The following is a 16,281-nucleotide window of genomic DNA, read 5'->3' as shown; positions in this document are numbered from 1 at the left end:
CCTCCGCGTCTATCTGGGCGAACAAAAAGCAGATGAACCGCTGCTCGAGCAACAAACGGTAAATCTGCATTGCTACAAACGATTTGTTTAGCACACACAACTTGACTAACACATGATTCACAGGCTTATCAAAAAGCGCAGCAGGACGACCCCTACGAAGCGAACCAATACCTGATCACACTTTCGCTTTACGACATCGCAGCTAACAACCCAGATCTCCCATCGCCGGGCTCTATTATCGTATTCAAGCCCACCAAGCTGCGTCTTTATCACGAGTGTTGCCAAGTCGAGTCAAAGCTGCAATACCTTTCTGCTGTGACTCCGCCATAATGACACCACCGCATCCAACAACGAACGCCAGCCAATACCAGGTCAAAACTGCAACACATCGCAATGAATCCACCGTAATGACACCACCAGACTCACTTACACCCACAGTAAGAGGCATCCGCAACTGCAGTTAGTCACATGAATACTAGGCAACATGTTATTCAATAAATGTCATAATTTCCTCTGCTGCTCCAGGTTCGAACTGCGATCCCCGGACCCCCGTCCGGTACGCCAATTATTTGTCATGTTGGACTGCGATGTCATTGAGCAAGTTGTTAAACCATCAAGTTTGATTTTTTTACTTTTCATGTCCAACCTCAAAGTACCTGGAAAACTGACTCAATTAAAGAACAGGTTGGTGAAAAGTGCACCCGAGAGAGACGACGATTGCTTCATGGACATTGAGAAAAGAGCCCACGAGCTGTTGCAGCATGTTCATCCAAGACAAGTGGGTCCAAGCGAAAGCAAGAAGAATCGCTATTGGACCAACTTGCTGAGAGTATTTTGGATAAGTTAGTGCTGACGAGTAAGGATTCATCCTTGCGAGCGGAGCTTCTGTCACGCTCTCTTCGCGTCTTAGTCGCCATGCTAACGACGCGTAGGTGTCCTTCATTGACATCGTGTATCGTGATGGTACTCAGTCGTGGTGCAGTCGACACCATGTACCGTCCGGTACTAAGCTTTCGTGCGGCACCAACCGCAAGGTTGCCATGTTTGGCGGCAGCAGCTTCTGCTGTGCTGTCGTCTGAGCTGAGTCATGCCCAGTGCTCGCATCATGCACGACGCATGTGCAAGCACAGTGTAAAGCGCCACGGGCCCGTACACCAGATACGCTGCGTACGACATGTACCACATCTGTCAGAAGTGTTCAGTGCACTTCATGTGGGTCATGTACAACGAGTTCATTACGCGGAACATCCGGCGGGTTGCTTGGCAGCAGCCAGTGCCGGTGGACGGTACGTATTTAGAGCAGCATCGGGTCGTGGTATGGGCATATCCTTTGCACTCAACGCACGCAGCCGTAGCTGGTGCCGCGCCGAGCGTGGCACCGTGGTGATGGCTGCTTGCCTCACCATGGTTAAGTACTCAGTGTCAATGCCAGACATCAGCGCCGCAGTGGCATGGTAATGAGATAAGCCCCACCACGGTCGAGTACCATCAAGCTACATGGTGTCTATACCTCGACCACCTGGTCCGTTGTGTGCGCACTCATGCACCACACTTGGGTTATGGCTCCACGACCCATTATACCCGGCGCGTCGCGTACATCACGAACCACAACCGCTTTGTCGGCGGGTGAAGCGCTCCGTTCACTCTACTCGACAGGTCGTTCATGACCAAGGGACCTGTGCGGTGATTGCACTAGGTCCGCGCTTTGCCTCGTGAGTGGTTGCATGCACCACAGCACTGCTGATTCACTCAGCAATTCCGAGGCACCTAGCGCCAGCGGCTTCCGTCGCCAATCTGGCTTGTTTGGCTAAAACTACCGCAGCCGTAGCCCTACTGCTCGCCTTCAGCCTGCAGTCGATGTACATCGACGCCTGGTTCCGTAAAGAGCTTGATCTTACCTCAAGACCAGGGAGGTATTCCTGAGCCCCCCCCCACTTAATCTCGAGACTACTGCGTCTCTGGTGGTTTTAAATCACCACTGGCAGGCGCGACGGCTATCCGCCTCGTGCACTACGCTAGCATGAATGGCCGCGGCGGACGTGCGGACCGAAGGCATCCAGCCCGGTGCGGAGCTATGTTACCCGCCTTGGTTGCGGAACTCCGTTACCCACCTTGGGCGCCCAAATGTGTTACCCGCCTTGATGTGTGGAACTCTGTTACTTACACCGAGAGCGCATACAGCGACTTTCTTATCAGTTATGGTCTGAGTGACCTTGCGTGGAACTCTGTTACCCACCGAAAGTCGGTCTCCTGAAGCAGCTTCGCTGTTTGCGGAGCTTGCTAATCACAATGTAATTTATGTTACACCTGGTGAATGCCCCTCGGCACCACCACTGTCGAAGTGCGTACGGCGCGACGACCTTCGGCGACGGGTGCTGCTGGTGTAGCAGGTCCACACGCCGGGCAAAAGACCCATGTTAATGGCATTGCCGCAGCGGATCATGGTCATGCTGTACGCAGAGCTGTCGATGCGTTGACAGCTCCGTGATGCTTCTGAGTTCTGGCGGTCTGTATCAGACGCTTAAGTCATGACGGAGGTGGGATCATGACTCACCAATGCTCCGTCATAGACCTGGACTGTCAGGCCCTTCTCAGCCTTGCCACACCATAGTCAGGGATGCGTCTTACGTATGGCACAGCCATGTTTCTCATGGCGAGAGCTGCGAACAACACCGCCGTGCGCGAGTTGATCGAGCCCAAACGCTCAGGTCCGTCGAGGACCATTGGTACCTCCTTCACCGTATCAAAGGCTAGTCCACCAAGGACCGGCCCACGACCGCCACTCTGACAATAGAGTGCAGTCGGGTGTCACTATGCCAAGCGACGTTCCGGTGGCGTATCAACGCCCCAAAATTCATCATACACTCAAGGAATACTGTACCCCCGTAAACCGAGTGTACTACCAGCATCCCATCACTGCTCTTCACCGGTTTGGGAGAGCCACGTCTCTCTGGGCTAAGTCCTGTGATGCGCACAACCTGCTCGCCTATCACGAAGTCTTAGCGCTCTTCCGTAGAAATTACCGCCTCTACTGGTGGTCGAAGAGCCTTCGTCTACCTGACTGTGGCCTGCGCAACAGACCTGGGGTCCACGGGCTGTCTTCTTCCCGAGGACTGGTGAGGGGCGTACACGCTAGTAGTGTCCATGCCCGCCTCATCCGTAGCAGCAGACCATACTCTTGATCGAGATTAAGTCATGGGCTCGGTCTCGCTGTACGCACCTGTATCAACGTGCTGCGTGACAGCAGAAACATTAGCGTCATTGCTGCGATCCTCCGCCTCCCGAGGAGCGCCATCTTCCCCTTGGTGATGATCCTCTTCCCGAGGAACACCATCCTCACCCTGGCGCTGTTCCTCTTCCCGAGGAACCCCATCCTCACCGTGGCGATGTTCCTCTTGCCGAGGATTACCAGCCTGCTTGTACCTGTACTCTTCTTGGAGGGCGACTCGAATTGCCCCCTCCATAGTTGTCACTTGCACCCGGAATAGCTGGGTGCGAGCAGAACCGATCTTCAGGCCGTCCATGAAGACTATTGGCTTGATGTCTTCAAGCAGAGGATTCGCTGCCAGGGATGTCACCAACGTGCGCATCTCCTGTACGTACTCCTGCAGCTCACGTTTACTTTGCTAACACGCAAAAAAAGCGTGAGCGCTGGCGAAAATCGTTGCTCACCGATAGGAACGCGGATCGAAGCTGACCACACAGCTGAACCCAGGATGCAAAACATCCAGGAGATGTCGTTTCCTGGTGTATGCCCAGTTATTTGGCACGTTCACAAAGGTTGGACAGGGCAAAAGCCACCCAAAGTGGATCGTCCGAGATGAGACCAGCCTTTATGGCGATCTCATCCACCCCGACCCAGAAGTGAAGGCTCTCCCCTTCCTTCCCCTCAAATGCGGGGACCTTTAGCCATAGCGGCTTAGGCCTGGTTGCCTGGGGTGCGGTCATCGATGACTCCAAACTCCCGCGGACATGAGCGACGAGACCACGCTCGTAGATCTCAAACGCAGTCACGCGTTCGTATTGCTCGACAGGCGTCGTCGCCGCCAAGCTGCGAAAGACATCTTGTCCAAAGATGCCTCCCATCTTCCGAACAGGCCCGTACTGTGAGTCGTTTAAGCGAGTTAGCTCACTTCGGTCCATCGTGGCTCAAACGCTGAGCGCAGAGGATTCGGGTAGTTCAATCTACCCGCGAATGTGTAGGATTGACTAAGAGTGCTACCAAGTGTGACGGGGTCACACAGCACCTTGCACAGAGGAAATGCTTAGGGGTATTATCTACCCGAGTGAGCGCCAGTCCACGTGTTGCCGGCCTCAAAGGAAACGGTTTGCTAGTTAGAGGGGTAGATGTAAGAATGATGCATTTATAAGTAAGATTAGCTTGGGTTCCGTACAAACTAGAGGTTACCTTTCGTGGAGCTAAGTAGCCATTTCCTGGCGGGCTTCGAGAGCACCTGGTACCGTGTACCAGGTATCCGCAAGAGTGACAGGTCACTCTTTAAGTAACCTGGGGTACGCTGGACTGTACCCCGTTACAATAGAGCACTTCTGTAAAGTGATTCCTTCGGATAGAGGTATAAAGTGAGGATATCACTGCAAAGAGGATTGTAAGTCGCTTGATTTGGCATTAAACGTTTTTTTTACTTCGAAGTACAAATGAGACTGCGTCAAACAAAATGTTACTTACGAACCTTTGAGATAATCGAGCTTAAATTCGGCCAATTGGTTTTATAACTTAACCGAAACAGTGACATTAATTGTAAACTTTCATCGAAAACTGTAAAACCACCCTTATTCAATTGCTTTTAACAAGAGCTTTTAAATAACACTTAAATCTTTAAAATTGAAAAAATATTGAGCTCACAGCACTCCTAAATATATCGTCATTTCGAGGGCCCACAAATGAAAATAATATTTATGAGCGACCACAACTTCTTCAGTTTTAAGCATTCTGCAGCTTTTAAGGGCTCAAAAAGATAGAGGAGACGCCCCGCTTTCGTTTAGAGTGCTTAAATCGCGATTCGTACTTAGGTTCATAAGTAACATTTTGTTACGCAGTCTCAAATTATGTTTTTTTTTTTTTTTGTCCAAGTGCCAGCACGTGTTCTGAGTTTCAAACGCTGACAGCTGTGACAACCAAGATGCGCTCCAACAGAATCAAGATCAAGTCCGCTACGATATTCATAGCTTCTCATTGGATAGCTTCTTATTGAACTGGCGGTGACGCTTGGTATCCATAACGTGTGCATGTAAATTCGCTAAGCCGGCTGGTCCAACTTAGATGGACGGCCACAAAATTGAGTAGTAAAACTCAAAATGCGACCTTTCGCACTCTCTGCCGCTAGTCCGACCTGAATACGCCTCAAGATCGTCCAAGACTTCCGAGACGGGCAGAGGGGAAGGAGAAGAATCCAGCAGCACAGGGCTATCCGAGCAGGTCGCAGCGTCAGAAAGAGAAAAGAGAAACAAGTGAACAAGCTCCAACACTGAGTTGTACCATGGAGATGAAGCGCGTGGTGGCGCGCTTCATGGTGCACAAGGTGGGGAGCTTCGTGGTCAAAGAGCGCGTTCTGTGCTTCGGCGAGTATTCCTTCTCGACCGTGGATCGCGAGAACCAACAGGTGACCAACACGTGGCCTTATGAGGACGTGGACAGCGCCAACGTGCTGGAAGGAGAGACCGATTTCGTCATCCACACGCCACGCCACCGCATTAAGAAGACCGTGTACCGCTGCCACTTCCGCATGGAGGTGCTGGTGTGTCTGATGCGACTGCGTAGTCAGCACTACGCCAAGATGCCCGACGCGCCTCAGCCGCCCCCTGCGGAGCTGCAGACGCTGACGTTCCAGAGTCTCAAATGCCACAAGGGCGGCGTACACTCGACCTGCGTCGTAGAGATCCGTCCGGACGGTATTTACCAGCGAGATACCGAGGGAGACATCATGAGCCACATTTCGTACACGAGTCTCGTGTCCATCGACCTCATCTGCGACGATCATGAAGCTATTGGCTTAAATCACTCGGATAATTCCAGTTTATTCATCGTACCAAGACGCACAGAGCTCGCGCAAGCTATAAATCGAGTCATGAAGGCGTACGGGATGCAGATCAATGAATACCGCAAGAAAACAATGGAAGCGGCGCTGAAAGACGACGGGAAGGCGTCGTTTAGCACTAGCGTGTCATTTGCGTATCAAGTTTTGAAGGTTTCCCAGTCCAACGAGTCCACTGCCGCGCCACGGACGCTTTTGGTGTCGGAGAAGTTCATTACGGAGTATGCAGACGCCAAGACGGTGATTTCCAGTCGTCCCTTGGCCAGAATCTACACGTTGGTCATGTATCAGGACACGTTACAAGCGTTCGAAGTCGTGTATGTGGACGGCGTCAAGCGCAAGTATTACTCCGCTCAACGAGAGAAGATCGTGTGTGAATTACTAGCTTCCTGCCACGCTCTGGGGAATTATCAGGTGGGTGTGGAGATGACGGAGATCGCCGACTCTGTGCGCATGATACCGCGCAGGATCATCCTCCAGGAAGGCAACAAGATCGTGAATACTGTGTCTAATGTCAACGTGATGGACCGTGAGCTCCGAGTCGCTCAAGCGAATGTGCTGCAGCTACTGGCGGTACATGGATATCGCAAGACGGCGCGCACTCAACGTCAACTTCCTCGTGGACTTGACGAAGAGATGCATTTATTGGCTCTGGAACTTAATGCGAATACACCGACGTCCGGTGTGATAGCGCAGCCCAACAAACCGTTCGATAAGGTGGTCTACGTGCTGGCACGAGAGCTTCATGACATTGTTGGTCGACATGGAGCCACACACGACTTTGTGAGCACATACCTGCAGTCGCTCTATCGTTTGACGCTCGCTCCACCTGCTATCAACGAGTTCATGAAGATCCTGACAGAGGTACAGTGTTTTCTGTCCAGCTGAAAAATGCTCCTGAGATGCTAATTCTGACTGTCTCTTGTCTAGCGTGGAGAGGAATATATCGGCTTGATCTCGAAAGTTCTGATGAGCAAGAACTCGGTGGCTATCTACTGGATGTTCATGGTGCTGAGTCGACTGATGGAGTCAAAGGCGCACAAGCTGCAGTGTCGACAGCTGCTGCTATCCAACAGTGTCTTCATGATGACGCTGCTTTCATTACTGGACGAAGATACCCATGTACGACCCGCAATTGATTGGTTATATTGTTGTTTTTGTGTCTTAAAGTGCGTGGGCGTGTGCTGTGTAGACGGGTGCGTTCTTGTCGGATCTACCGACGATGAAGCTGTGTCAGTTTATTCTGCTACTGGTCAAGGCGAACGTCGAGAAGCAGCGGAAACTCTCCGAGACATTATACCAACATCTAGCCACAAAGTATCGTATGATGCTTCGAGTTCTCTTCAGCTTCCCTGGCTTAGCTACAGTGGAGGCGTGTGTGGGGATTCTCAGCAGGATGACGAAGAACCCAGCGTTCCTGCACTTTGGCAACATGGGGTCTCCCTTACGGTCCAACGATGGGAAAATTCCGAGACGATCGCTCAGTTTTGGCGAGACTTTGAACTTTGGTCCAGCAAGTCAACGTGGAGCGTCAACGGATATTCGATCTCGTCCCGCATTGTACTCTTCTAGACGAAACAACTGCGCATCTGGTCGGAACAACACGTTGTCGTCGTCAGAATCGAATTCCAGTGGCGCTTCAGGTCTTCCAGCGAACGTGGTGGTCGTTCAGAACCCGGAAGTGCTGCTGAGGCAGTATCGACAGTTCCTCGAAGCAGCCTGTGGCTCACTTAAGATGGGGATCGATCAGTACGACGACCCGGTTTTCTTGCGGCTTCGCTACAGATGTCGAAACGTGTTCCTGCAGGAACTCATGAGTCATTTGGTGGGGAATTTCGAGGAGTTCAAGCGCGTGTATAGTGTGGATTGCTGTCAGTTCAGCGGCTTTATCGGCACAGCGGATGGACAACGAGAGAAGACCAAGTTTTATCTGACCCCGCGAGCGCTGATCGCTGTTCGGATCTTGACGAAACATACTCATGAGCTCGAGTTCCGCGCGATCGACGAGATCACTCAAGCGACGACCATCCCAGATGCGTTTATCCTCATGTTGAAGAACAAACTCAAGTTCATTTACTCGGACCAAAGCAGCGAAATCGTCGAGAAAATGAAATCTTTGGCTGGAGTTATTGGGATCCATCTTCGCTTCAAGACTCGAGACAAACTTCCAAAGCAGCAAGCGGAAAAGCCTCTGGATCAATCAGCTTTCCAGTCGAATGATCTGTTCGATGTCCAGAGACGCACAGGTCGACATGGATCTACTCATTTACGGAAGAAAAAGCTTTGCTTTGTGGACGGAACGATTGAAGAGTTCACGAATTGCTCCAAGAAGACCTATGAGCTCAAGAATCTTCGTCGTGTAGTGGTTCCTGGACTGGAAAGTGATGAAACACAAGCTGTGGTGGCGTTGGAGTTCTCGGACAGCAGTCGTGTGGCCTATGTGCCGTACGAAATGGAGAAGTTCCTGGCAGCGTTGTATGATGGTTATCGCTATGTGGACAATTACGACGTTTCGCTAAGTCGAGAGTTCTCCAACCTAAACCCAAGAATGTCTCCTAGAGCGCTGCTGAAGGACGAGCATGAACGCTTTCTCTATCTTAATCACGATGGACTCTACATTCCAGCCCATGCAGTACTGGAGAAGGAGATTGAAATGATGAGTGGGGAAGGCGTGAGTATCACATCTGCCACTAACAAGGTCGCGTTCGCTCTCGACAGCTTAAATATGAATGTCGAGGTCGAGGACTTTGCGGGGAAATCTATGCGTGGTCGCTTGGAGAAGCTGTCGTTCAGCTATCTGCTTCGAGGGATCCACAACTTGGTACGACAAACGTGCACTCTTTAGTATGTGTGGGGCGACTAACACTTGTTATGCAATTGCTTGTACGTTTGAAATAGCTCGAGCATTCCTGCAAGCCACCAATTCGTGCGAATGAGATTTGTGTTATCCTGGAAACATTCTGCAGAATCAATGACGGCTGTTATCGGATATCGATGGAGCAAGCTAACGGCGGGGCGATGGTAGTGGTTCCGATTCTGGCTCAAATATTGGTCTCTGGAGATCCGATAGCCACTGTGTGGGCTGTGAACGCTTTCCACTCGTTAATCGCTGACAAATCGCGGTCGAATTCGCATCGAGCTGCTGAAAAGGCGATTCGCTTTCAAGTGTTTGAGCATACGAAGCTCATTTCCCTGCTCACTGGCCTTCTGGAACAACGGAACCCGATCTCCACTTTGGTCATGCTGCAACTGGTTCTGGACGTCCTGGTGGTGTCTCGGCACAGCACAGACAACAACCACTTTGATGCTATCGTGAAAGATCTCGGCGGGAAGTATACGCTGTTGCTGGAGCTGGCAGCTCAAAACGTGAGCGCAGGCTTGGCTGCAGCGGTGATTTGTGTCTTGAAAGTGATTGTTGACCACGGAGATCATAAAGTACGACGACGTATTTGCGACTATGCGCTGGACTCGGGGCTTACTCTGAAACACCTGCACAAGGCGTTCTTCCACCCGTCCGACAACGCGAAGGAGACGTATCAATACGTCGCCAGTATCTGGGTGACGCATCACAAGGCTTCTCATGAAATGCTGGTGCGGATCCTTCCGCATGGGTTCATCCGCATGATTTCGAGCCCGATGGTGCGTAAATTGCTGAAGAAACAACGAGCTCGACAGACTGAGTCTGTGCGACGGAAGACCAAGCATCAATTACTGAGCCAAGGGGACGGATCCGAGTGGTTTATTCGTCGCATGCAGCTCCAGATCGGCACGCTGTTTGCTAGTGGCTCGGTCAAAGAAGCTCGAGTCAAGGAGGACTCGACGCGTATGAATTATCCCGGCGAGTCATCGACGGATATGGCGTTACTGTCGAGTATGGTGAGCAAGGACTTTATGCTGCCAGACTTGCTGTGGCACGAAGCCACTCGAAACGAATTGAAAGCTGCTCTCACGTCTGCGATCCAGGAATTCGATCAGTTCAAAGCGAACCAAGCAGCTGCGTTGTCGCTGCTGGTTTCTCGGAAAGAAAGCAAAGAACCGAAGTGGAATCACGTGCAGTTCTCGGTTCGATACGAGAGTATTGCGCAGGAGCTTCAAGTCGACCGATTCTATCTACGCGTGATCACGGAAAGGATAAACGATGGGTCGTTGCAGCTGGCTGAAGTCGCCAAGATTGCTCGGGCGTTGGAGGCTGGAACACATCGAGGCAAGCTGAAAAACTCGAGCAGTCTCTTCTTTGCCAGCATGGACATTGCCAAGGACCCGGCTAAGTTTTTCAGTGAAGTGTATCAGTGCTGGCTGGAGCATCTTCATCTGAACAATATTCCGTTGTCAGGGACGAACGATTGGTCTGCGAGTGGCAGCAATGGGTTCCCTCAGTTCACTGGTGCTACTGGAAGCGAGCAACACGGCCATTCGATGCTGAAGATCTTGATCGAACTCGCCAACGTGTTCCCGGAAGCTCGGTCGATTACGAAACATCGCGCTCGATTTCTCACCGAGTTATTGCGTAATTCGTACCTGGCTAGTGAGATCCAAGACATCGTGGAGTTAATGTCTGGACTGAGTCTGTCTGGAGACGCCTGTGCCGAGTTGTGTACGAAGAATCACATCCAAGTGTTGCTGGACATGTCGTTGCTGTCCCATCGCTGCCAGACTGCGCCCATTGGAAGTGACATGAGCAATGATCACGGGGAAATCCCCATGATGGAGTCTTTCATTATGTCGGAAGGCAACGACACCTCTTCCGTTCCCATAGCAGAGCTTTCGCTGTATGAAGAATCACGGTATGCGCTCAGATGGAGCATTAAACTCAAGACTGTGGGGGGAACAGACGATGACGGTGTGGTAAAAGGCCCCATTTCAGCAAACGAACTGAAGGAATATCTGGACGCTGACCCTTTCATTCGACATCGCCAGATCGACGCACTGTATGTTTGCTGCTGCTCGACGCATGACGGTGAGGAGCACGTATGGAAGTCTATGTTTGAGTATCCCGAATTGCGCTGGATGGAGCTGACGGACGAGCCAATCGACACGAGCTGCGCAGCATTCGCGTTGAAGTCTCTGAGGAACTTTATGGTGAAAAACCAGCGCAAAGCCTCGGTTGTGAACAAGCAGCTGTGGCCTCCTCCTTTGGTGAATACTGTGGTCGCAAATACGTCGTCGCTAGCCTTGCTAGTTCAGCTTCTGCTTGTGAATGTCTCGAGCGTACGGAGATATGTCTGTGAGATGCTGATGTCTTTGAGCGACGAGGAGCTGCAGGAAGTGTACAAGTATGGCGCCTTTTATTTCATGTTGTCAACCGTGGCGAATCCCAGAGGTGACAACAACGTACCGGCCTTTGTCCCCGAGGCAGCACTACTCAAGCGCATCCATCGAATCCAGCGATCATCGGAGCGATATGTGGGGCAAAGCTACTTGACAGACATGCTGCCTGAGTCGCTCATCGGAGTGTTGGACACGGAGAGCCCTGAGAATTTCGCTGACGTGTACACTGGTCGTACGCGTGACAAGCGGGTGCTGTGGTCTGCACCGATGAGGTTACACTTACAAGAGATGCTGGACGAACACTTACGTGAGTTCAAGGAGAATTTGAAGAGGAGTGTCACTTCGAAGTACAGCTACACGCCCATCCCTCCGATCTCGTACCTGGAGCTATCAGGCGACGTCTACTGCAGTGGCTTCTATCTGTCGACGTTTAACCAGTCGAACTCAGATGCCGAAGAAGTGGACGATCCGGTGTTTATGATGAAAAGTATTGAGCAGAAATGGCGATACTTGGCACGGCGTCAAGTAGATGGCGTGGAGGACGATACGGACCATTCAGACGCGTACAAACTCTTCGGCTGGAGCGAGGATATCACGTTTTCGTCTTCAGATTTGCGTTCGCGGTATCGAGAGCTGTGTAGACGAGAGGTCGAAGTGTCTGCAGTTCGCCAAGCGTTTGATTCTCTATGTGCTGCTCTAGAACACAAGAACGAAGCTGGCGGTGGGAAGACATCGGATGTCATCGAGCGGATCTTGAAGTCACAACTGCAGTTGCTGGACAAGTACGGCTTCCAGTTTTTCTCCTACGAGTCGTCGACTCTTGACTTGGTTATCCGCGTGTTGTCATCTCGATCGGCGAAAGAGTCCAAGTTCCGTGGCCTGGCGATGGAAGTTTTGCAGCGTCTGCTCTCCGTTGCGCCTCAAAATGGCCCACTTCTAGTTACCGTCCAAGGTAGTTGGGACGTGATGCTCGACTTAGTGGAGAGATGTGCATACGGTCATGACTTGGCAGCGAAAGAGAGCATGTTCTCAATTCTGAAGCTGCTCTTAACATCGGAAGAAGGGGTGCAGTCGCTGCTAAAGAGCAGTAGACCCACGCCGTCCAACGATGTGCCAGTGTCGAGAGCGTTCGATTTCAACACCTTTGGAGACGATGACAACACATCATTCTTTACTGCGACGGAATACACGTCTCAGAACGGAACGGGCAAGTCCAGACACGCCCAGCGCGTATATTCGCTGCTAGACGATGTCATCCTTTCGTTCGAGAATATCCAACCGTGGCATATCCAGAAAATGTCGTTTGAAATCGCGTCTTCGCTTTGTCGGAGTCACGAGCTGCAGCATCATATCATGGCGTCCACGCGGGTGTTCTGGAAAGGTCTGTATTTGATCCTAGCGTCGGCCGAGAGTTTCGATGCAGAGCAGACAAGTACCAGTGCGTTGGCGAAACAGGAGCAGGATATGTTGGAGAGCGCGTTCGGAGCGCTTCGAGCGCTGGCGTTGGGACCCGATGGCAATAGTCGATCAGCTGGACTTGAAGCTTTGGCGAATCTTCTTCCGATGGACTTTCTGGATCGACTGGAGAAGCCTAATGGGCATGACTTCTGCACTATTTTGCTGTCTGATATTCGTGAACCGACCTGCATCTGGAACGAAAGCACGCGAGCTGAACTCTCTCAACTTACAGAAGAGTTTTGCACGGATCCGAATGGCGACGAGGTGTCGTTCTTGGAAAGTGCCACTCACTACATGTACGATTGCCTGAGCTCCGAGCCGTATGTTGGAGGAATTTATCTGCTGATATTGCTGGAGAAGTCAGAGGACGGTCTCCAAGCTATCACGGAAGATACGCTGTACCCGACCACAGCGGTTGATTTTGTCGAATCTCTCTTTTGCTTTCTGAACGAGAACAGAGACCCCAAGCTCGGTATTTATTCGGACACAATGCCAGCGTTGGACTGTTTGAGTCTTCTTTGCGACTTGCCTGCCTTTCGACCGGCTATTGTGGAGTGTCTGGAGCAACATGTGGACGACGAGGATGCAGTCAATGCCTCCATTTCAGTGGCAACTTTGGGCAGATATTTGCTGCCATTTGACGGTAATGATAAAGCCAAAGCGGCCGTTTCGATATCGTCTCGACGGTCACTGTCGACGTATGGATTTAGAGCCAAAACTGACTCCAACGACGGCCCCACTGCGATGGAGACGGAGTTTGGAAATGTGGATTACTTGGCTCGACAAGAGATGGCGTTGCTGATTCTCAACAAAATCTGCGGCTTCGAGTGCAACTTGGAGCGGATGTTGGCTCCTTTTTGCCAGTTCACGTGGTGTCTTCAGGTTATCACGGATCATCTCGGATACGAGCAAGCTTACTACGCGTTGTCCTGCTTGGCTGAGCTGTGTGATACGTGTCTCGTAGTTGCTCAGTACGTACAAGATAGTGGACTGTGGGTCGAGATCTTGGGCGTCGCGCTTCAAACGAGACAACATGTTCTCCATGAACATTTCCTGCGAGCTGAAGCTCTACGTGAACCTGCTTTTGAAGTGCTGTATGCTCTGCTGATGAAAGACTTGGAGCTACGAGAGAAGATGTACAGCGGACTGTGCAGGTTTCTCCCGTACCCGATCGTGTACCAGGTTCATTTGGACCCCAGCAAAGCGACGCGGTTCTTCGATGACAACCACGAAAAGAGCGACTTGGTCTGGGATTCCCACCGACGTACTGAAGTCCGTAAGAAGCTGGACCAAGTGATTGTTCGCAATCGCGTGGAGCGTTCAGTTGCCAAGCGAGACACGGTTTTACTCGATGACGAGACGGATTTCATCCCTCTGCCTCAAAACTTCGTGGCAGGGTTATACCTTGATCGGTTCTTGTCTCGTCCAGACCCAGAGAGGCTCACGAATCCAGCATACAATCTGGAGTTGTTGTTCCAATTGTGGAGAACTCAACTGGATGAACTGATGAGGTTTGATCTGCAGAATCCTCCGGAGAACCTCAAGACTGCGGCTGATGAAATTGACAAGTACACGATGGCGATGACGCACATTTTACGAGCGTCCCTGGATATTGATGAAAGCATCGCTAACAATCGCATACCAGAGCAGATCGTCAAGCTGGTGCGTCACTGCAATCAGCACTTGATCACGAGTTTCCCGTACCGTTGCGTGCTGCGTATCGCTCGACGGTTAGTGCAGTTCCCCGATATGACGTCGAAAGAGTTCGTGGAGCTGCTTACATGCCGCATCACCATGCAACACCCGGATATTCCGTCGTTAATGAAGGTTCTTCGTCGGGTTTTAGAAGCGCGTAATACGACATTAACGGAGAACGAGACGAACGATGATCCCGAGTACTGGTTAAAAGACCTCAAGTATTATCCGCAAATGCTGGCGTTCCTAGAAGGACTCGTGGAGAACAAGGAGCAGATCGATGCCTCTCTTCTTTCCAACGTGAACCGAGTACTGCGTATCATTCATGCGGAAGAACCCAAGGAAATGCACTTGAAGCAGATCTCACGCAGCTTTATGGGGCGCTGGCACAACTTCACACTGGAAAGCAGACCGTCCATGTTGCGCAACTCCATCAAGACTGCACAGCAGGACTCGAAGCCATCGGTGGGTACCGTGAGTACAAATTACCAGTCTGTCAATCCGAACGCCATGAGTACACGAAGTTTCGATGTGGATGGAGCAAGAGGAGACATCGACACTCGAAGCTTCAACGTGGATGTCGAGAGAGAGCCTTCTATTCGAGTTGATATCAAGGGCGTACCAGACGATCGTGAGATCGACATCGACGCGACGTTTATCCAAGCTCCTCCGAAGAGTATCAACTTCACTGGTGGCGCTGTCGAGTTGACAGAAGCTGTAGCTCCTCGTAGTTTCCGGTACAAGGGCGAAGTTGCACGTGATTCCCCACTGCCATCGCCCGCGTCGGTACGTTACTCGACGCTAGGAGCTCGATACGAGCCGATTGATTCGCAGTATCACTCCAAAAAGGCAGCCGAGTATGACGACTATCACGATGACGAGGATATCTTCGATAGTCGACCGCGTCGTGGGAGTTTACCTTTGAAACCTGATGATGTGGACGTGAAAAAGGTTAATGGAAATGGCGTCGCGCCGACTGCTGTAGGCGACATCCCCATGAGTAACATCAACGTCAGCAACTTCATCTCGCAAGCGCCAACAACGCGAAGACGCGACCAATCGACCGAGATGCCATCAGATGCAACGTATCTGAGTCGACAGAGTGGAATGAGTGGCATGAGCAACGTGAACTCGGATCGACGCTATTCTCTACTGGATTCGTGGAAAGCGCCGTCGTCTGCAGCGCCGAACTCATCGCTCACGTCGCTAACGATCTCCCGACGAGGACGTCGCGCTGCGGCGGTGTACAGTCGCCACAAGTCCAAGAAGAAGAGATGGTTCAACAGATAAATTGAAGTGCATAGACTTTATTTTTACATTTCTGGTTTATTTTTATATATTTCAAAATTAAGTTGAAGCTGACCATCACTCTACATTTTGTCCGCATCCCTCGTGTCGCTCTTCTTGCGTATGTGTCTGAGCAGATTGTGGAGCTACGATGAGTTGGCAGCAGAATATAGCGGTGCAGCGCGCCGTTCAAGCCCCAAGTCGCCAGGAAGAGAGGGGGGCTGTGTCTCCCAGTGGAGACAGCAGGATCCTCCGCTACATCAAGACACTGACAAACCACCAGACAAATGCTAAGCAGCAGCGAATGGATCAATACTTGCAGAAAGTCAAACACACGCAGCAGACAGAGGAGAGAGACTTGTACCATCCTCGCTCGCTGATGGCGACAAACGCAAAAGAGCATCAGGATGAATTGAAGACTTCCATCCCAACGCTTCGAACGAGTCAGTGGGAAGACAAAAAACCTCGAGAGCAGAACAGACTATCTAACAGATCTTCAGTAGCACAAAGTGACCGCAGA

General features: G+C 51.4%; 1 protein-coding gene across 1 annotated transcript; it reads left to right on the top strand.

The window, feature by feature from the left end:
• Window positions 1–5,498: 5,498 nt before the first annotated feature.
• PITG_04725 (uncharacterized protein) lies at window positions 5,499–15,764 on the top strand (the record flags this gene model as incomplete). The annotated part of the gene is made up of 4 exons (XM_002905410.1): window positions 5,499–6,917; window positions 6,984–7,175; window positions 7,246–8,874; window positions 8,952–15,764. The coding sequence occupies 4 exons, from the start codon at window positions 5,499–5,501 to the stop codon at window positions 15,762–15,764; spliced, it is 10,053 nt and encodes a 3,350-aa protein (XP_002905456.1).
• Between the last annotated feature and the right edge of the window lie 517 nt (window positions 15,765–16,281).

This window comes from Phytophthora infestans, genomic scaffold (assembly GCF_000142945.1).
Source record: "Phytophthora infestans T30-4 supercont1.6 genomic scaffold, whole genome shotgun sequence".
In the NCBI taxonomy this organism is placed as follows: domain Eukaryota; phylum Oomycota; class Peronosporomycetes; order Peronosporales; family Peronosporaceae; genus Phytophthora; species Phytophthora infestans.
The sequence above is the reverse complement of the archived record's forward strand: the minus strand, read 5'-3'. Positions and strand labels throughout refer to the sequence as shown.